General features: G+C 31.9%; 3 protein-coding genes and 2 pseudogenes across 5 annotated transcripts, besides 1 other annotated feature; 2 read left to right on the top strand and 3 right to left on the bottom strand.

The window, feature by feature from the left end:
- Window positions 1-10,837: part of a mobile genetic element that runs on past the window's edge.
- Window positions 24-854, top strand: TVAGG3_0879440 (uncharacterized protein; the record flags this gene model as incomplete). The annotated part of the gene is made up of 1 exon (XM_051250365.1): window positions 24-854. A coding segment is annotated over one exon (831 nt), but the record flags the coding sequence as incomplete, so codon positions are not given.
- Window positions 3,861-4,779, top strand: TVAGG3_0879430 (annotated as a pseudogene). The gene has a single exon. A coding segment is annotated over exon 1 (919 nt).
- On the bottom strand, window positions 5,184-5,576 carry TVAGG3_0879420 (phage tail repeat-like family; the record flags this gene model as incomplete). Its single annotated transcript, XM_051250364.1, has 1 exon — window positions 5,184-5,576. One exon carries the CDS (start codon window positions 5,574-5,576, stop codon window positions 5,184-5,186), a length of 393 nt encoding a protein of 130 aa, XP_051085839.1.
- Window positions 8,564-9,384, bottom strand: TVAGG3_0879410 (annotated as a pseudogene). The gene has a single exon. A coding segment is annotated over exon 1 (821 nt).
- Window positions 10,838-15,923: 5,086 nt separating the features above from the next.
- Window positions 15,924-21,693, bottom strand: TVAGG3_0879390 (uncharacterized protein; the record flags this gene model as incomplete). The annotated part of the gene is made up of 1 exon (XM_001308033.2): window positions 15,928-21,675. One exon carries the CDS (start codon window positions 21,673-21,675, stop codon window positions 15,928-15,930), a length of 5,748 nt encoding a protein of 1,915 aa, XP_001308034.1.
- Window positions 21,694-21,960: the final 267 nt, after the last annotated feature.

Raw genomic sequence — 21,960 nt, 5'->3', positions numbered from 1 at the left:
ATATTTATTTTATTTTTATATAAATGAATAGCGTAGATTTAAAAATTTTAATTGATGATTTAGTATTTAATCAAAATTTTCTTACTTATTATGATTTAAAAGCATATCTTCAAAAACATGATAAAAATATAACGGGTGATGATATGGATGAATACTATCGGTATTATAAAAACGAAATTTTGAAATATCATGATAAAATAATTAAACGTTTAAGAGAGAATATTAAAGAAGGAAAATATTCAAAGGGAAAAAGTAAATCACAACTGAAACAGTTGAAAGATTTCAAAAATAAAGTATTAACAGAAGAAGATATTGATGAATTATATAAATTATATAATCCTGAGCCACAAAAACCAAAAGAGAAAAGTTTGGACGTTCAGCAGCTCATAAATGATGCACAAGCTTTAATTTATGATTCATTAGTTAAACCATATTCAGCCCGACTTTTAAATGAAGATCAACTTTTGGAATTCATCCTTCAACATAAACTCGAAGCGGGAAAGTATATCAATCCTTTATATACAGCATATTTAAAACAAATGAATAGAATACATCCAGAATTAATGAAGGAAGGATTGAATTCCAAAATCAAAGCAGATAAAATTAAACCACTTACAACACCAAAACCTCCAACAGTAGTACCTCCTCCTCCTTCAGTTAATCCTTCATCATTCACTTTATTATATCCATTTCAAACATTTAAGAAGCAAAAAGATTTTAAAAAGGATTTCAAGATATTAAATAAACCAATTGACCCGAAAATTCAACCATTAAAGGAAAAATTTAGTCGACCTTCATTTGCTCCATATCCATATTCATACGAAATCGATCATCTGGAATATTCAAAAGGAAACGTTACTTATTTATTTGCCATTAACATTAACACTAGATATTTATATTGCATTCCGGTGAAAGGGAAAACAGAACAGGAAACAAGAAGGGCTATACAATACTTACTAGATCATGAAAGAGTGGATAATATCAGGGGTGATGGTGATAAAGGATTTCAGGCAGCCATGACTCATTATTTCCCACAAATTAATTTTTACTTTTCATCCTCTCCATATACGTTTCATAATAAAATAGTTGATGCAGTAATGAGAACTCTTAGAGATGCGTTAGGGGTTAACGGTCAGATATACTGGGATGGAAATCATGACTCCATCATACAGCAGTTAGTATATTATTACAATAATACATGGCATAGAACTATTAACATGAAACCGGTGGAAATGAAAAATGATATTTCAAAAGAATGGGAATATATTAGAAAACAAATGGAAAGGTTAAATGATGTTAAACGTGAACAAATTAATTCAGGGCTCATGAATTTTAAACAAGGGGATAAAGTTTTGATTCATCTCGATTATGGAAAAACTGATAAATCAATGACAAAAAGAAGACGAAGATTTGACACAATAGCTGAATTTGTTAGATATATTAACGGCAATGCATTAGTTGAAGTTGACAATAAATTAATAGAAATTCCGATTTATTTTATTACTCCATTATATTTAAATAATATTTAATTTTTTTATTTCGTAAGAAATGAGTGACAACAAAGCAGTCAAGAGTCCAGACGATGAATATAAAAAGAAACTAAACAGAATTAAATCAAAAATATGCTATTACAAAAAGAAGTCGCAATGCGGTGGGTTGAAAACGATAAAGAAATAATCGAAAAATTAGAAACTTGCCGTTCAATCCTTAAACTGAGTGAAGCAAAAATAAAAGAATTTAATAGAATAAATAAATTGGTTGGAAGAGATGAATTTAATAAAGATGAATTTTTAAACTCTATCCAAATTTAATTTTTATTCTCTTCGACAACATCTCTCTTTCCATCATTACTGCATAACCACATTTTCTCAATTTTAGTGGTTTGTTATTTTTAACATGTTTCGCATCATTTTTATCATTTCCTCCCTTGTTATGATTCGTGGTAAATTTTGAGCTTGTGGGGTATTCATTTATGATAAAAATAAAAATTTAAATTATGCTGTTCTAAAGTTTGTGAAAGAATTTGCGGAAATTCATGTCTTACATTTTTTGAATAAATGAGGGGTCCCTCGGTCCCTCGGTCCCTCGGTTAATTAACATCTTTTTGAAAATAGTGACAACATGACATTTTGACAACAGGGGGAAAAAAGGAGGAAATTCATGTCTTACATTTTTTGAATAAATGAAGGGTCCCTCGGTCCCTCGGTCCCTCGGTTAATTAACATCTTTTTGAAAATAGTGACAACATGACATTTTGACAACAGGGGAAAAAAGGAGGAAATTCATGTCTTACATTTTTTGAATAAATGAAGGGTCCCTCGGTCCCTCGGTCCCTCGGTTAATTAACATCTTTTTGAAAATAGTGACAACATGACATTTTGACAACAGGGAAAAAAAGGAGGAAATTCATGTCTTACATTTTTTGAATAAAGTTAGTTTTAAAATTATTTTTATTTTTTTTTCCTATATAAATGACAGCAACAAACAACAGCAACTTTATCATTTCTGATGAACAAGTTATTGATTCATTAGCTGAGGAATTAGTTGTGGCAGAAACTAAAACCCTCAACGAAAGAATTGGTGAAAACAAGATTGATTTACATAACTACCTCAAACACGATGGAGGAAGAGGAAGGAAAACTGGTATGGCTTTATTAGTAAATAAAATTCCAAATTTAACTATTATAGATGTTGATATCAATAAATCATACAATGATGAACTTAAAGAAACAGTTAGAAAAGACATTTTATCAAAACTTTCGGATAAAGATGTTATCGTTAAAACCGCTTCAGGAGGTCTTCACATTTATTGCAACACTAATTTCTTCTATTCAACCTCGAACAGAATGATTAAATGTTATTCCTGCAATGATTATGATATTGACATAATGACTTCTATGGATGATTCAAAGCGTTCTTTAGTGGTTATGGCTGATTCAAGAGTTCGCAAGAATGCAACAGAACCAATCAATACATACTCATTCATTCGTGGAAGTTATGATTCGACATTAACTAGAACAGTGAATGATATATTAAATGATTTGAATATTAAGGTAAGAGTTGAACAGAAGAACGAAGAAATAAAGAATATAATGAATGAAGACAAAGATGTAAACATTGACGATAAACTTGCCCAGAGCATAGTTGATGGCATCTGTGATTTTGAAGTACATAATGATGGTGGAAACATGAATTTAGAAAAAGAAGTTACATTATTCACACTGTTTCAAGCTATTAATTCGTTACCTAATCATTTAATTAATGAAGCATACGACAACGTTTATAACTTCTGCAGTTTAACAGAAAATGCAAAAAGTAATTTTGAAAAAGCACGTAGTAGATATGCACATTTAATGACTTCTCCATTTGTTTTGGTGAAGATTCTGAAACTTTATCAAAAGGAATATTATGATGAATATGTTTTACCTTTATTACGTAAGCCAAAAATAACATTTGATATAAAACTTGATGACTCGTTTTTGATAACAGATATTAGACGTAAAGCTGAAAATCATCAGTATAAAAACAGTTCTGAAGTAATTGAGGATTTATCACGTGTCATTCGTTTTGTAGATTGTGGAAACAAATACTTCATTCAAAAAGACTATAATATTCATGATAAAATGAATCAAATATCATTCGTTCTTCAATCAAACATGAAAGAGTCACTCAAAATGATTAAATTATTTAAAGAAGAAGGTAAAACCATAACAGCATGGGACGTACTACTAAATCAATTATCCTCATTAACCGTTATGGGTGTTTGCTTTAAATCTGATTCCCCAGATGTTTTCTCAACGTTTCAAGGTTATAAATACAACGTTCTCGAAAAGCCTGATTACTCAAAAATTGAGATGTTTATGAATTTCATTAAAGAAGCCATTTGTGATAATAACGATGAAGTGTATAAATACCTACTCGGCTGGATTGCATCAATGATTCAACATCCTGGAATCAAGAATGAAACAGCAATTATTTTGAAAGGACTTCAGGGAATAGGTAAAAACAGATTTACAGACATTATTTCTGAACTTCTCGCTGGTTATTCATGTAAAAAATTACCGAAATAAGTGAGCTAACGGGTAATTTCAATTCAGTTGTTGAAAATAAAATGTTTCTTGTACTTAATGAACTCAAGAATGTAGGTGAAGATAGACTCGCAAACTTCAACGCTTTGAAATCAATTATAACGGATAATGAGATAAGAATTAATGAAAAGAATCAACCCAGAAGAACTGCTCAGAATGTTGCCAATTTTATTTTCGTAACTAATAACGTTTACCCTGTCAAAATTGAAGTTGGAGACAGAAGATACGTAGTTTTAAGGGTTAATGGTAAATTTAAGGGTCAATTTGATTACTTCAAGAATTTAATGGATTCATGCACAAAGGAATTTTATGATAATTTACTAACATATTTTATCAATTACGACCTTTCATCATTTAATGTACGAATCATACCGATGACTGAAGCCAAACAAGATTTAATCGAGTTATCAACAAATCCTTTAGATGAATGGATAAATACACATTATGATGAATTGTGTGCAGGTATGATGTGTAAAAATGCTCTATTCTGCAAACCATCAGACATGAAAGACAAGAATTTTCAAATGAGTATTAAGGATAAATGTGAAAAGAAAAAAGAAAAACAGACGGTAAACATACGTGGTATTATGTTTTGAAAGAAGAAATGAAAGGATTATATAAACAGGTTGAACCAAACGATAATGAGGATTCATTTACTGACGATGAAATACCTGTAAATGAAGCTTTATAAAGTATGATTGGAATTTATTTTTGCATTAATCCCACTATGTTGTCTAAATGTCATGTTGTCATCATTTTCAAAAAGATGTTAATTAACCGAGGGACCGAGGGACCGAGGGACCCTTCATTTATTCAAAAAATGTAAGACATGAATTTCCTCCTTTTTTCCCCTGTTGTCTAAATGTCATGTTGTCATCATTTTCAAAAAGATGTTAATTAACCGAGGGACCGAGGGACCGAGGGACCCTTCATTTATTCAAAAATAATTAATTATTGAATAACCTAAAACATGAGACTTTGTCTCCGGACTCTTTGAGTCACTTAACGTAAACATTAACGTAAACATTTATTTCTGCAGTTCATCCATTACTTCATTACCTAATTAATTACAGACATAAAATATATTTAGTTCATTCATTGAACTCTATACCATGTGAATACAGTCATAAATGGTGGCATGTATTCTTTACTTTGTCCCGTTGTTTGTGTATATCCTGAAACATTATGTATATGGTTTCCTCCTCCCTCAGTGTTACTCCAGAAACAATTTATAGCAAACTTAACGTCGTCTTTAACATCATATCCTTTACCTTTTATCATTGCTGACCAATCCCAATATCTATGCTTATGCCAACCTGCTTGAGATGTACTTAAATCTATGTAGTGACTATGTGCAGGTAAGTTTTCACCTGAAATCGTTTTACTTCCACCTGTTTCCTTTGAAGAGTTTGCACAATACAAAAACCTGTCAACTATTTGAGTCCAAGTTCCAAAACCAAGTACTACTTCTGGTCTGGTAGAGTTCATTGACGTATAAATAGAGCCTATAGGATATAATGTTTGAAGTATTTCCGTCTTTAATGTTTGAAGCTCTGTTTTGTCTGTTTTCTTCTCATATAAATCTTGAGCAGTGAATTTAATATTATGTTCATCCTTCATGACATAAACATCTTTACATCTAATGTTTCTCATCGTCGTTATGTCGTCATCCGATGTTAAACCTTGTGGAAAGTTAGGAGGTTTACAATATAATACATCCCACCAGTTTCTTTCAACGTTCCTTCAATACTTTCTATAGCAACAGTTGTAAAACTTGTATGTGTATGAGTCTTATTTGCTTTCTTCTCTAACTCATCGTTAACATATGTTTTATCCGCTTTAAGGTCTAAACATCCTGAAACCCACCCTGTATCAGCTTTAGTTTTTAAAATCTTCGATGTCCATTCATGGTACCAGTCAACCTTTCTTTCATTTCGTTATCTTTTTCATCCACTATTCCTTATCCGCCTTCTTCACTAACACACTAGCCACCCATCCCTTATCTGCTTTCTTCATTATGTCATTTAGGAAACCTTCTATGAATTCCTCATTTAAATTAAATCTTCCAATCTTCAAAACTTTAGGAAATGCATTTAATGCGTAATATCTCTGTTCTTCTGGTGGAATTGATGTTATATCATCCGTTATACTTTAATTTTAGAATTCATAAATAAAATTTCTTTTATATTTGATATCACTGCACCACCTTTGCAAACGAATTCGAAATGTTCATTTTTCAATACTATCTCCAAATCTCCATATTTCAACCTTTGCGTTTGTTCTGCCGTCTTTGAATTATATGCATATATGGCGTATGTAATGGTCTGAGGGACCTGGGTGCTTTGTGCCTTAAGTTGTTGTGGTTGCTGTTGTTTAATCATTTATTATGATTTAAAAATAAATATTTAATCCGTTATCTCATCAGCTATTTTTTCTATTTGAAATTGCCATAATATCTCATTCATGAATTCTAAATCACAATCAAATAGGTCAGTTATTCTAAATTTAATATTTGATAAATCTTTTGAATGAAGAATAAATGAATTCCCGGATAATTGAAACGGATATGATAAAGAAAATGTGTTTAAGTTGATGGATAAAATGTTTTGAATTGATGGGTAAGAGTTAGGGTCTAATGTTTGGTGTGAAAATCTCATTGGGGTATTAACTTTATCACATTTGATTAAAATGAAATTGGAACCAGTGTCAGAATACAAAACATCCCCAACATCTTTTTCAAAATTTAATATCCCCACAATGAACGAAAACGAGGAGTACAAAATTTAATTTTCAGCGGAAATTTAATAAGGTTATTTATTTCATCAAGTTCAAAAAGTTTATCAGGTTTTGATTTAAAATTTTCTTCATACCATACGATAAATGATTCATTTAAATAACTTAAAATTGTGTTATATCCCATTTCACTATTACATTATTTATATACATATTATACGTTTTTTCATGGTCATCTTTAATAAATGATATATAATCTGAAGGGTCTAAAAGAATGGGATTAAATTTACCACTCACAGAAACGAGAGTAACATTATAAATTCCACTAACTGTTAAATTTAATTCACAGTTATTATTCGAAATAATATTGATAATTGACATTTTTTTATTACGATTAAAAATATGGTAAAGCGTTATTTTCCAGTGATAAATAAAACTAGAATAAGATTACCTCAAGAATTCATAAATTCAACGAATAAGAAATTCATTCATGTTATAAATTTTTAGTGTTTTCAGAAAATATGAGTCGATGTCATATTCATCATCGGGTTATATTTCACTTCATTCAAATTTAGTTCAATCAAACCCATATAATGACCATTTCATAAGATTTTCAGATGGTATTAAAAATGTAATTGATAGATTAAAATATGAACAGATTGACAATATCGAATTTTTGGAATTTTGGTTTAAATATCCCGATGGAAAAAAGATTGAAGTTAAAGATAAAGCTGATACTATAACAAAAACAATTACAATGACCGATCCAGATAGTGGGGAACAAAAAGAAATAAAACAAACGATAGAAAACTGGCGAAAGGTCAATTATTATCGATTATGATTCAAAGGATTATTATTCGATAATGTTAATGCTTGAATATTAAATAGCCTTAACAAAGAATTTTTCAAGTGATATTTTATATTCATCAACTATTTTATTATAAATATCATTATATGCTAAATGAAGTTCAGTTGTTGTTCTGTTCTTTGATATCTTAATTGTGCTAATATCCTTTATAGGATTTATTTTTGCAACCGTTCCGCAGCATGAAACCTCATCATCTATGAAAAATTGAATCTTAACGTCTGAATCTTGAACATCACAAAGAATGGCGATAATGTGAATTAATGATTCATAAGGTAAAATAATTAAACCGGATTGGTCAATTAAATTTATTATTGAATCATAATTATCAGTTATGAATATCGCGATATATTTTCATTAATTCAGAATTAATGTCTATTTTATATGGCGCATTGCGACTGGAATCGTAGATTCCTGGGTTCTCGATGTTTGATGAAAGTGGTGGGGGGTATGTTGGATAAGTGGGAATTTCAACAGGTTCTTTACCGGGTTCAGATAAAATGATTGGGTCTCCATCTTCTTTATTTTGCTCCTCTTCTTTCTTTGGTAAGTCACGAGTTAATAAATTTGGTTGAGTTGCTGACCTTGTTAATTCAGGACTTACATTAACTTTAACATTTTGAATAATTCGTGATTTATCATCATTTACGTTATAACCAACCGTAATCTCTGCTTTTGCGTTTGTGTTCTTTTGACTAGTGAAACGTCTTCTCATTTATAATCGAATAAAAAAAAGAAAAATATATTTAAAGTTTTATTTAGTTGTTACGGTAATATCCCAAGGTTCATCCTTGTTTGCTTATACTTTCTTTGTAACTGCACCAATTATGTTATTGATATTGCTTTGAGTTTCTTCCAGTCTTATTTTATCATTTACAATATCTTTAATCATTTCATTACATGCATTCTTAAAACCATCTGATTTTTCTAATTTACGTCTATCACTTTCTTTAATTAAATCAAAGTTATAACCTTGTTGAGAATAAAGTGGTTTCTTTATCAATTCCTTGAACGCTTCTGAAAGTGAAGATGAAGAAATTCTTGCCACTTGAATTGGTTTAAATTCTGCTTTCATTGCTTCTTTCTGTTCATTGAACACTGGATCGAATAAAGCAACTTTAAAGAATTTCTTAGCTGGAATTTCAGGTCTCAAATTTGCATATTGACCATCAAACTGATTAACATATCGTGGTAATCCATCCGGTCCCTCTTCAACAGCATTTAATTTTTCATTGAAATAAGAATATGGAATAAGATGGTATGAATATATTGAACCATTTTCACCTTCTCCAATGTATTGTTTAACAGCTTTTCCATTTTCATCAAATTGTATAGGATAACATTCATTATATGCTTTACGTTTAGGATAATCCGTCATTGTTAATTTATACCCATTTATGACTTTAATATTTCCTTGACCATCAGTAACAAAGACTTCATTTATACCATCAGGTTTTCCATTTGGTCCTGTAATGTCTGCTTCATGTGCTTCCCAATTTGGTCCATGACGTTTGGCATATGCTTGAGCTTCTGGTAATGTTAAAACGTTTCTCATTTGTTTAACATCTTTTGAAGACCGGCAACAATGTGGACTAATTCTTTCATTCCGTCTGGAACTTTCATAGTTCTATTATATGCACCCTTTTTGTTTGTTCCTTGTTTTAATGGAACCTGTAGAAGATTTGCAATTTCTGTCATGTTTAATTATAAATAAAAAATAAAAATTAATTATAAAAAGTTATTCGAATTTAATGGAACCTTTATTTAAATCAACTATTATTTTTCCATGTTCTCCTAATTGTTGATATTGTGTGTAAAGTTCATTAATGCTCATTGGTAAATTCACTTGATAAAGCATAACGTTCAACTGTTGACGACTAAACCCACTGAAAATGAAAAGGGTGGACAGGTTTGATTTAATGTTTGTGCTTAATGCTTTAAAGTATTGAACAGCCATAAAGAATGAACACTGAATGTGTCGACATTGAGTTAATAATTGATTAAAATATGATTTCTCATTAGTTATTAGTTTTGATTTCACGGCATCATCTAGAAAAATTAGTGAATGCAAAAATTCTCTATCAAAATTTGAAATAGAAAGTGTTTCAAATAATTCATCCCGTTGTTTATCAATAATTTTATCCTCTAATCCTTGCTTCTTGATTGTATTATATAATTCTTTATACATTAAAAAGTTTTTCAAATAATCTTCCGCTTCTTCTTTGTGATAAATAAATAATTGGAATTTTTATTAAATGCTTTAATGATTCAAATGTATCATGAAGGTGAACCTGAACGGTTGATATAAATTAACACATGTGAATAAGGTGAAGTGTTAGCAATAATGATAATTTGTTTTAATATCGTTAATGTTTTACCTTTATTTTGTTTACCAATTGCTGCAGTGATTGAATTTAAGTAACATTCAGAATATGGAATTTTCATTAATTTTTCCTTAGATAGAGCATTTTTATTATCACTCAATGCTTCATTAATCATATCATCTACGTATGTATTATATACTCCCGCTAATTCTTCAGAATTGAAATCCATTTAATCAAAAATAAATTTATAATTTTAAACATTTCTATTCATCAATATTTCATCATATGAACTTCTATACTGTGGTGGTGTACCTGTTGGATGATATTTCAAACCTTCATCCGGTGTCCATGTCCAATACGTTCCTAGTAAACCAAACCTGAGGAGGATTTGTCACCTTTGAACAGTAAGTGTCATTTTCACCCTGAATGATTGGATAAGCTTTCACTTGTACTGTAACTTGTGAGTTGAAAGTTTCTAATCCATCAAAGAATATACCCGCTCCATCACGTTGAACTGGAATAGTGCATAAGAATGAAGTTTGGTCTTTCCATGTTCTAGCTAATGGTGTGCCATTATCATCATTCAGTGGTCTAGTTAATGAGTCCTCGTATTCTTCTGTGCATTCATTCACTCCATCTAAATCAGAAGCTTGAAGCATACGTGTAAAGAATATGTCACCCACTGTGGTCATCGCTTGATCGGGGAAGTTTCTGGAATCTATAGTGACCTGAAGACCTCGAAGCATTGGATTTTCTAAAACTGTTCTTTGCATTGCATTCTTCGGAAATGCTAACACAACATCTGTAACATTATGAAGAGCGTATGAGAAATCAGAACTGATACCTTCAGGAGTGATGCAACCTCCATTTAGTGAACGAACGTCAATATGTTGAGCTGGAATCATGAATGGATCTTCCTTACTGAATAAACGTGGTATTGCTTTAACTGATTCTTCAATTAAACCGTATCCTGGTGTAATGCATTTATCCTCTAAAACTTCCATCTTTGTGCATGAAATAATAACGTTATCAACTTTTGCGTCAGCAGATGTAGCAGCTAAGCTTGTAATTAATTTGGCAGGAAGTCCGATTTGTTGGAATTTGCGATCATATTTATAAACATGATTCATAATCTTTTCATAATTTGCATCAGTTATCTTTTCATAAACGTAATTTTGTAAATCAGCAACTCTTAACGGGTCAACCTGACAAAATACTAAAGTATCCCTGAAAACATAATATTTAAGAATGATTTCACCAAATGATTTAGGATAATCATCGAACGCCTGAAATGCTAACAAATCATTTACCGGAATAATCATATCAAAAGTGACATCAACTTCTTCATTTGCTTTCTTGAAAACTTCTGAAGGGTCAATATATTTACCACATACTGAGTTATCATATTTTTGAACATTATTATATAACGAATGAACAAACTTTTTAACTTTCCTTTCTGATTTTGGTTTATATGTTGCAAATGCGAAAGATTCACGGGCGCAATCCATCTGAAGATAACCGGCATCACCTCTTTCAGTTTCTACTTCTAATTGTTTAAAGCTTTGATTTGATGATTTGTAACCAACGAATAAACGCATGCATTTAAAAGCGGCATCGCATGTGAAAGCTTTATTTGAAACTAGAGTTGCTTTAACTTTGCGTTTAATATATGTGTCACCTAATTGGTTCACATCATGAGCCGGATTTGTAATTCTTAAATGAGTTTGTTTATCATCAAAATATGGAGCATCAGAGTCATAGCATGAACTTTCAAGTTCTCTATAATATCTTCTACCGTCATTCTTTGCGAATATTTCATTTATCTTTTCGAATGAATGAAACACATTTCCATTAATCGGTTTAGTGTTTGGCACTAAATAGTTAGTCGTCATTTATTGAAATAAAAAAATCAAAATTAAAAGATGAAAATGAATTTTTAATTTTAATGAAATAATCAACTATGGCTGCAGGTATATTTAAGAAACTGTGGGATAAAGTAAAAAGAGGAGCGCATAAAGTTTGGGAAACAATGAAGAAAGGAGCAAATTGGATATTTAAGAATAAAGAAGCAATTAGTGACGTTGCAGAACAAATAGCACCTAATGTTCCGGTAAGGGAAGTATTAAATAAAGGAGATAAAGTTTATCGTCGACTACAACCGATATTGAGATAAAAATAATATTTATTTATTTTTCCACTATTTACCTCCTATTTTATTAAGTATTCCTTCAGCAATTCCACCAATTGCGTTACCTGCTTGTGCTCCCATCGCTGGATTACCTGCTTTAGTACCTAATACTCCACCTATGATAGTTCCTGCCGTTTTCACTACTGGTGCCAAAAAGTTTGCAACGGGTTTAATAATATTTTTATGAACCCAACCCGCAGCTTTCTTAATTCCTTCCCATAATTTTTTAAAGAATCCTGCAGCCATTTCTGATTTAATATTAATTAAAAAATATATTTCATCACTTATATTCTAATTTTTATTTAATGATAAATGAAACCGATTTTAAAAATAAATGAAACAGAGGAGGAAGAAATAAATGAAAGTGAAAATGTTCAACAAAAAATAAACATTATTAAACCAATTACTGAAACAAAAATTTTTTCATCTGTTGAAGAATTTAATGACTATTATGCTAATAATAAAAAATTATTTGAAGAATTGACAACGTGTAAATTGAATAAAATGTTTAAAGTTGATGGATTCAAAATTTCAAAAATAAAGGGGGTGGTTAGTTTGAAATCTATTCCTCAATCAAGAATCACCTCATTAATGAAAATTGATGATTTAACAAAAAGAATAGAAATTATTGAAGAAAGAATAAATCAAATTATTGATTTCATAAATCATGACTCGTTGAGCCCGGGTCCTTAAAGCCCAAGGCATGAAGTGCCCAGGACTTAAAGTCCATCACTGAGTTCAAGGTTATATTCATCAAATATTTCATTATTAAATGCAACTTCTGCTAGTTTATTTATTTTTTCAATACGATCATTTGAAAGTCTATCGTTTAATTTTTTCTGAAGTTTTTCATTTTCTAGTTCTGAAACTTTATTTGGATGATATTTAAACTCGTTAAATTCTTTTTCCTCAGTTTTGATCATTAATTTACAAAGAACTTTTGTGGTTGGAATTCGTTTAAACCATTTATCATTAATATTTGTTATAAATTCAATATTCGGAATTAATTCCCAAATTTTTGCATTTTCAATTAATTTATTATCAAATGCAAAAGCAATGGGTTTAATATTATGTTTACCTTTATAATATAAACTTTCTACATAATCATCGAAATAAACATCTACTTGTTTAACATTTTCAAGAATTGGTGAAAGAGCATCCATTAATTGATTGACGGTTACGAATCTTGATCCACTCATTTTCTTACGAATTAAAAAAATAAATTATTCAAAAAATGTAAGACATGAATTTCCTCCTTTTTTCCCCCTGTTGTCTAAATGTCATGTTGTCACTATTTTCAAAAAGATGTTAATTAACCGAGGGACCGAGGGACCGAGGGACCCCACATTTATTCAAAAAATGTAAGACATGAATTTTTAAAGTTTATTTTTTAAAAAATTATTTTTTTATTTCATTATGGTAGTGAATCTTTTATTCATGAAAATAATTATTTCTAATTTCTTTTACTCTCTCATATATACTAGATTTAAAGAATTCAGAACATTTCCCATAATCTCCTAAATGTTTTCTTATCCCTAACGTGTGCCAGTTATTATATGAAACTGAATAAACTTTATCTTTATCTTTACACCTTTCATCACTTCCAATATATTTATATCTCAGTTTTGATTTAGCATTTTCATATTCATTAACGTTTAATAATTCACAGTCTTCCTTTTTAAATATATGTTTAAGATATTCAGGATTTAATACTCTACGTTTATATGCTCCTAACTTAGTTCTAAAGGTTTTTCTACAAAATTTAGGAATTCCATCCTCTTTAATGTCATCAATGATTTCCATTTCATTATTTTCCATTTCTTCTTCTCGTTTATGAGGTCTTTGATTATGACTCCATTGATTCCATGAAATTAAATATTCTTTATCATTATTATTTATACCTCATTAGCTATTTTGGCTTTCATATTCATTTAATAATTCACAGTCTTCCTTTTTAAATTGAAGTTTAACCCATTCAGGATTTAAACAATGTTTAATTAATCGCGGAATATCTGACATCATCTATATATAGCTTCTTTTATAAAAGATAAAAAAATAAATTATTTTAAAATTAATGTTAATTTTTTAAATGATTTATAAATAAATATATTTTAATGCATCGTCTATATATAGATGTAACAAAAAAAGTCACACAACCCGTCATATCCTACTACTAAAACAATGATAAATATGAAAAGAAATAGAATGCCATAAGCCAGTGATAAATATGAAAAGAAATAGAATTCTATAAGCCAATGATAAATAGGAATGGGAAAAAAAATGTAATGCTTGTTGATATCTCCTCCATTAGTAAGTAAATAAGATGCAATATCATAATTTCCGAAATACATACTTTCTGCTATTGAATCAAAAGTTTGTCCAAAGTTTGATTTAAGATACTCAGCAATTTCATAGTTTCGATATTTCAATGCTGTATTTATCATTTTATCAAATAATTTTCCATCCTCTATCATTTGCATAAAAATATCTTTATTTCCACTTTGAACAGCATAATTTTCGGAACTATAACTGTATTGAGCTCCTAAATTTTTCAAGTAATTGAAACACAATTCTGATCCATATTTAATTGCACAATCAAGTGGTGTGATTTTATCATCTACTTCCTTATTAATATCAAGATTTGGGAATTTAGATTTAAGATCATCAACTTTATCCAATGCAATATAGTATAAAGGAGATTCTGTTGAATATAAATTCAGAATTTTTTCTTCTTCCATTTTAGTTTCGAAGTTTTCAAATTTGAAACCTCTATAATGTAGAAGCGTCGACAATTTCTCATTCTCCGGTTTGATGATGCATGAGAATTCGTTTAATATCTTTTGGTAAAGATCGGTAAATAATTTAATATTTTTAACGCAAATTTGGGAAATAATGTCAATCAAGTAAAGCGATATTTGGATAAATATTTTGTTATTTGTAATGAATTCTATAATTTGTGAAGATACTTGTTCAATATTATTAGAATTGACACCCCAAATAATTTTTGATGCTTGACTAGGGTATTCAAATACTTCAATTGGCTTAATATCACTAAAATTCCATCCAGTTTCATTTTTTGATTGCTTAGAATTTATCATGCCTTGTAAAAATTTTGGATGTAAAATTTTTATACAGAAATTATTACATCAGATATATATCTTTCATATTGGTGAAAATAGAAATGTGTTTGCAAATTTATTGTCCGCCCTGTATTTGTAAAGAATGAATAAGCAAAGATGTTAATCTTTCAAGCATTCTTGCTTGAAATTAATATTCGATAATCCATTTTTGAATTCCGCTTTTACTTTCTTGAAGCAATTATAACAATAAAAGAAATTGTATATTAGTAAACAATATTTCACTTAGTTGAATTTAATGACGTCAAAAAAAGTGCGGAAATTAAAACCGCCGTTTGAGTGCATTCTGAGACTCTGTTTGTCAGAAAGCAAACATCCGTAAACTTTCTGACACTTAAAAAAACTGGCCTTTTGTAAGATGATATAGTAATGATGCTTTATTAGGGTATTCAAATACCTCAGTCGACCTAATGTCACGAAAATCACATTCAGTTTCATTGTTTGATTGCTCAATACTTGACATATTTTTTAGAAATTTGGTCTTTCAAGGTTATTGAATTTATATGTTTTTGTGTCAGAAAAGTACTCAATTTTCCTCTCAAACGATCTTATTAATAAAATATAATTATAAAATATATATATATATACTTTTTTAATCAAAAACAGAAGGAACATCTAATCCATCAAACAATCCAGAAGAAAGATCACAAACAACTTTTGTTGAAGGGATGAACAATGACCAGTCAATTTCATTTTCTTCCCTTCTAGTTCTATAATTCACAACTTCTTCCTGTGGAGATTTTTGTTCATCATCTTTATTGGAAGTAGAAATATTCTGATCATTTTCTAGATCATCATTATCACTTCCTTCCAATTCCTCTTTCAGAACAATGTTCTTTACCTTGGCGAACAAACCATCTTCTATCTTTATTGTCACTGTTTCATTCTCTTCTTCCATTGGCTTCATCTGTGCCTTGAACATCTGTTTCGACCATTTAGTGAATGGCTGTGCAGGAGCGCATTGAACAGTGTCGTGTATCACAGACTGCAATGAACAAGGGAAGAAACCAGTATCATTGATGAACAATGGAGGGAATGTTGTCGGAGAAGCGAAACAATCTTCGTTATCATCAAATGCATCATTGAACTCGTACTTTTGCAAAAAGTGTATTTTAGGGAATTTCGGAGCAATTGTTGATGCAATTGTATTTATAACTCTTTTGATTGTTCCGCCGCGACTTTGGATGATAGAAAGCAATGAATCAGCAGCATATGACTGATTATTGTTTGCGCACGTAGAAGCAATGATTGACACTGTTGTTTCATCGATCTTGCAGTTGACCATTGTCATCAACGCTGCACAGAAATCGAAAATCATCTGCTGTGTCAATCCAGTTGTTGTCGCTGCAATTTGGCCAAGCAATCTGAATGCGATGTTTGCATCTCCTTCACCGATTTTGTGAGGGGAAGATGATGTCATCAACTGATTGCGTGTCTCGCTTTCGTTGCCGGTGATATCCGCTAAAGCATGTAAGGCAACAAAAACAAATTGTGCGGCATTAGTGTCGTCCAAGGCTACATTGACTAGATTGTTTTGTTCTAGTAATGTAGAGAGTAATAATAACCGTGGAACTGTCTCTTTGTTGAATTTGGATTCACTAATTAAACTTAATACGCCATCAAAGTTATTTGGCCGGCCATGCGACCGAATTTTATCTGACGCGTTTTGCTTTTTGAGAATCTCGATCATTATATCGATGGCCGCGTTAAGAATTGAGACATATTCGACGGTTCCACAGATTGTGAAGGCCGCTGCTGTCCAGAACGCGTCGACAAACACTTCATCACTAAGTTCTACGCATTTCTTGATCAGTTCAAGAAGATTTGTGATGTATAAAGTCACCATCTTCCAATCTACGTTCTGCTGATCGTCAACAATTACATAGAACCACTGGGAATGCCTTGGCTTGGCTAATCCATTAGATTTCTCGTACAAACAAAGAGCACAAACATATAAGTTTCGAGTGGCTTTTTGAATAATTTCTTTTGCATCGAGTTTATCCGCAGTTTGGATGTACAACTTCAATGCGCGAGTGGCAAATTGAAGGTCGCCGCAGCATAAACCCCATGTAAGAAGCTCATTCAGGATTAAATTTTTAGTTTCGTCGTCTAAGTCTCTGATCATCTTCGCAATCTGGTCTTCTTGGCCACTGAAGCATATAGGGATGATACTTCTGAACTCAATAAGGTCTTCTTGGAACTGTGACATAGTAATAATTGTAAATATGACTAACCACGGCTTGTACTTGTCGAAATCTGTTGTAGATTGCTCGAATAGTGTTTTAATCGTACGGATAACAAAAGAAATTGCTTCTTCGTAAGAAATTAAGTCACTATCTCCTTCATCTTCGTTTTTATTCAAAGCTTGGCCGATGAACTTATCGATATCGAACAATGCGTCGTATTTGCCGTTAGTTGTTTCGTGGTAATGCCAAAAGGCGAACCTCAAAAACTGAAGAATGTCTCTGATGACTATATCAGGGCTAACCATGAAAATATAGGCTATGATTGTCTCGAACTGGCTGTTCTCACCTCGTAAAACGTGATTCAACATGATTGTTACGATAATAAAATGAGCAATGTTATCTGACTCTTTGCTTTGGCCTTCTATGGCTCTCCTGACAAGTTTGAGTGTATTTATGTTCTTAGGAAGCGAAAGAAGGTCTTCTGTAAATGAAAATGCTGTGGAATAAGCAAATTTGTCAATTGTCCCTACAATGACTCGTTTATCGTTATAGTCTGAGAAACAAACGTTTGAGAGCCACGGTTCGATGGCAGAAGCAAGAGTTGGATATGCTGAGGCCAATTGCATCATTTTGAGGACAATCTGCTCACCTATTTGAGGGATCTTCTTGTGGAATACTGCGGAGAGAGTAATAGCCGGATTTAAGGCACTTCCGTGGATATGATTTAAGATATTTGAAGTTAAGTCATTGATATTCTTATAAACAATGGCAACATCTACTGGTGAACAGAAAGCAGTGGCAGTTCCAAGTCCGACTGCTCTCAAAATCCTAATTGCAGATTTCTTCGCTGGAATTGAGTCTCCCATTACATAATAGAAGGCCAAACCTAGGAGAGTACCTGATGAATAAAGGATTTTCTCGGAGAAGATGCCTTCGTTCTCGTTTTTGTTTTCGTAATTTTCGATTGCCGAAGTTTGGAGTTCCATTAATGGGGCATCTGGTGCTGGGAACATATTAGCAATCGCATGGAAATACCTGACGTCGGTCTCTGCTTTCTCTGTGAATACTGCTAATTGAGTTTCTATACAACGTAGGAGAAAACGTGACAACAACAATGGATTTCCATCTGTGAAATAATCGATAGAGTTGACGAACTCGAGGAAGCAGAATTCGGGGATTGAGAATACAGCGAGCAAAGCGCTTAAACATGTTTGCGCTGCTTCTGTAACTTTTTCAACTCTGACCAAATTAAGAGTTAATGCGAACCAAGACTTGTAATCTGTAGAGAATGGGAACTTCGAGACTAAAGCAGGTACTCTGGCATACAATCCAGCAGGTGTCATCGCTAATCTATTGTAAATACTTTCGAAACAATACGCTCCGAACTCCAGGAACGAGGTAATCGCCATGGAAATATTCGGATCACCATCTGGTAGTTCGTATAATGGCTTAATATGGTCAGATTTGATATTTTTCGAAGTGAAATAGTCAAAGAAAACTGCTAAAACATCGAAAATGAGGCCAATGTTCTCCTGGACAGCTTCTGGTGGTGAATTTGTCACGTACGTCCTCAAACCAAAGAGGATTGGTTTGTATAAATAAGAACTATACTTAAGAGTAGCGATATACTGGATGAATATGTCATCCTTGAGAGCACAGAATATTCCTAAGCCTAACGCTTCATTCGAATGACAGATTTCGTTTGTTTGTTCGATCAATTTTATGAATTTCTTTGATTCTATGTTATCTACGAAGGCTGCATTGACCATACAAAAGTGTTGGCCGATGTCAGGAATCTTCGAATTCTCAATTAAAGAGTTTGCTGTGTCAATTGAGTCGATAGAGATGATATCTGTCTTCGAAATGAGCTTCATGTACGAGGACAAGAAGAATAAGAAGGCTTTCTCATAGGAAGAGTTCGAAATTTCGTTGAATTTGATGATTGACATCGTTTCTATTATATAAGAGCCGAATCTACCTGCTCTAAGTAAGTTTTGGAGTGCAGTACTGACGATTTGTGTCTCGTTCAGTCTCAAAAAGCTTCCAGCGGTTTCAATATTCTGATATAAGCTTGCGAAACTGTCGATAGCGTTCAAAGCCTGCTGTCTGACTGTTGGCTGTGGTACACACAATCCAATTAAGTAGATGGCGTTGACGTAAACTATGACTTTTTGTGGAAGATTTTGATGAAATTCCTGGGAAGAGCACGTTGACGAGATTATGTGGCTCAGACAGTTAATACCTATTACAAGGGACTCATAGGATTTAAGTAATCTGTCTTTGTAAACGTTTACAATGCTTTCAAAAATATTTGTAAACATTTTCGGTTCTCTAGCGATCATTGTCTGCAGGGAACGAACCGCTGCAGCAGATACAGCAGGCGCGGAGTTGAAAATGTGAGGAACAACGTCAGGAGCGATAGTTTCATCTAAATCTGTCAAAGCAAGCGTATGTAATGCATAAGCAAGGGAAGGAAGCTGGGTCTGTGGTGTTCCTAAGACGGATAGAACAGAACTGGCGGTCGCAAAGTAGGAATCATCGTAATCTTTTGGTAATAATTTCAAAAGTTTACGAATTTGAGTTGTTGCAGGCGAAGAAGCCTGTTTCATGGGCTGAGGAAGTGATTCCTGGGCTGTAAACTCAAGAGCTGTAACTAAATTTGCATGATATAACAAAGAATCAACAAATGACATGACATTGTAGGTCAATTTCGTTCCGAGATCATTGGAAGCAGCGAATAATCTTGAAGTAATTAATTCTTTGTAGATAAACCTGCATTCTATCTTAGAATCCGAATCATTATCTTCTAATTCGTCAGGGAAAAGGATTTTGAAGCCGGATTCGAACAGAGCTGCATAGTTGTGTTCAGCAAATGGGTTTGTGAACGTTTCCCTTAAATGGCTGGCAAATAAATTCGAATGATGATTAAACATACTCAAAAAGCACTCAATGAGCTGTTCCTGGTAGTTCTTAAGGATCGAGCTATTTTTCGCGAGGTTCTGACAGAAGTCATCAATTGAATTTTTAGAAATTTGGTTTTCTCCGGCCAAAAGATAAGACATCTCTTCAATCGCGTGGCCAACGTGGAGCTCGCTTGAAAGGTTCTTCTGTATTTTCTTGAAATAGTAATCGTCGGCTGAAATTTTCAAATTTGGATTTCTATTGAACGAAAGAATGCGAGCTCTGCATCCGCAAGCTGGTCCGCAGTATCCATGCTTTGAGGCGATCTCGTCTGCCCTATTGTAAGCGTTTAAAAGGAAGCTGTCGGTCCTAGTTTTCGGTGTAGAGATAAAAATTGAACTGTAAAGATTTGAGAGGAATTCTATCGCTGTGTTATGTAAAGGATCGGTTCCTTGTGAGGTCGGTTTGGCCAAACTCCAAAATTCTTTCTTTTTATTGAAAAATGTTGATTTTTGAGTGAGTTGAGTATCTAATTTCGCGAGATCTGTAGCGATTCCGAACATTACTGATGATAGCAATGATTGCTTGATCAATCTCTTGCTGTCACTCATTGTAGAATTATATAATTCTTCGATAAATTGATATGCTGCTGTTTCTGCGGGATAACTGTATATAATACTTAATTCATGAAGGCACTTGCCCCATTTACGTGCAGAAACATAGAAATATTGTAAATCTTCTTCATTAATTTTATTATCAACGACATTTAATACGATTCTATTAGTAAACGTTAATGCTTGGTCATCAGATAAGTCTCTAGAAAGTAAAATTGTATGATGAACAAATGATGCACGTAAAAAATCAAGAAAAATTAAAATTGAAAGTCTAACTACGTGATTATCCCATTTCGCGTGATTTAAAAATGTTGCTACGAGTGATTTTGAACCTTGTTCTTTAGGATTTGCTGTTGAATAAAGGTCAAAAGTTGGAAATGCATTTTCTATAATCGTAAATATTTGATCTATTACTTTGGAGACTGTTAAAGTGAGTGGCGTAAGTGCCAATACGATTGAGTGATCGTTTTTGAAGAAATTTTCATAGTATTCCATGAGTTTATTTCGAGATTCAGGAGTTCCTAGCTGAATATCGGGTAAATTGCTCAGGAAATTTTGACATATTTGCATAGTTTGTCTAACAATGCTATCTATCTGCATGTCAATAATCGACTTCTTATCTGAAGAAGTCGCCGTCATGCGGTGCTTTGTCACTTTTATATTTCACTAATTCATTTTTGACCGGAATGGTAAGAGAAAAATACTATAGTGTATATTGCACACTTATATTTTTAAACTGAAATTCATTTTATTTCTATTGTAGATGTCAAATTTAGAATTTCTCATGATTTGTTCTCGAACTGAATTCCTAAATCAGTAAAATTAATTTGTTTTATTCTAACCTTGCATAATACGCTGTATTGGTGAACAAATTTATGTTTTTGTCAATAAGATTGATGAAAAATTAGATATATATTTAAAAAT

This window comes from Trichomonas vaginalis, chromosome VI (assembly GCF_026262505.1).
Source record: "Trichomonas vaginalis G3 chromosome VI, whole genome shotgun sequence".
NCBI lineage: Eukaryota > Parabasalia > Trichomonadida > Trichomonadidae > Trichomonas > Trichomonas vaginalis.
The sequence above is the reverse complement of the archived record's forward strand: the minus strand, read 5'-3'. Positions and strand labels throughout refer to the sequence as shown.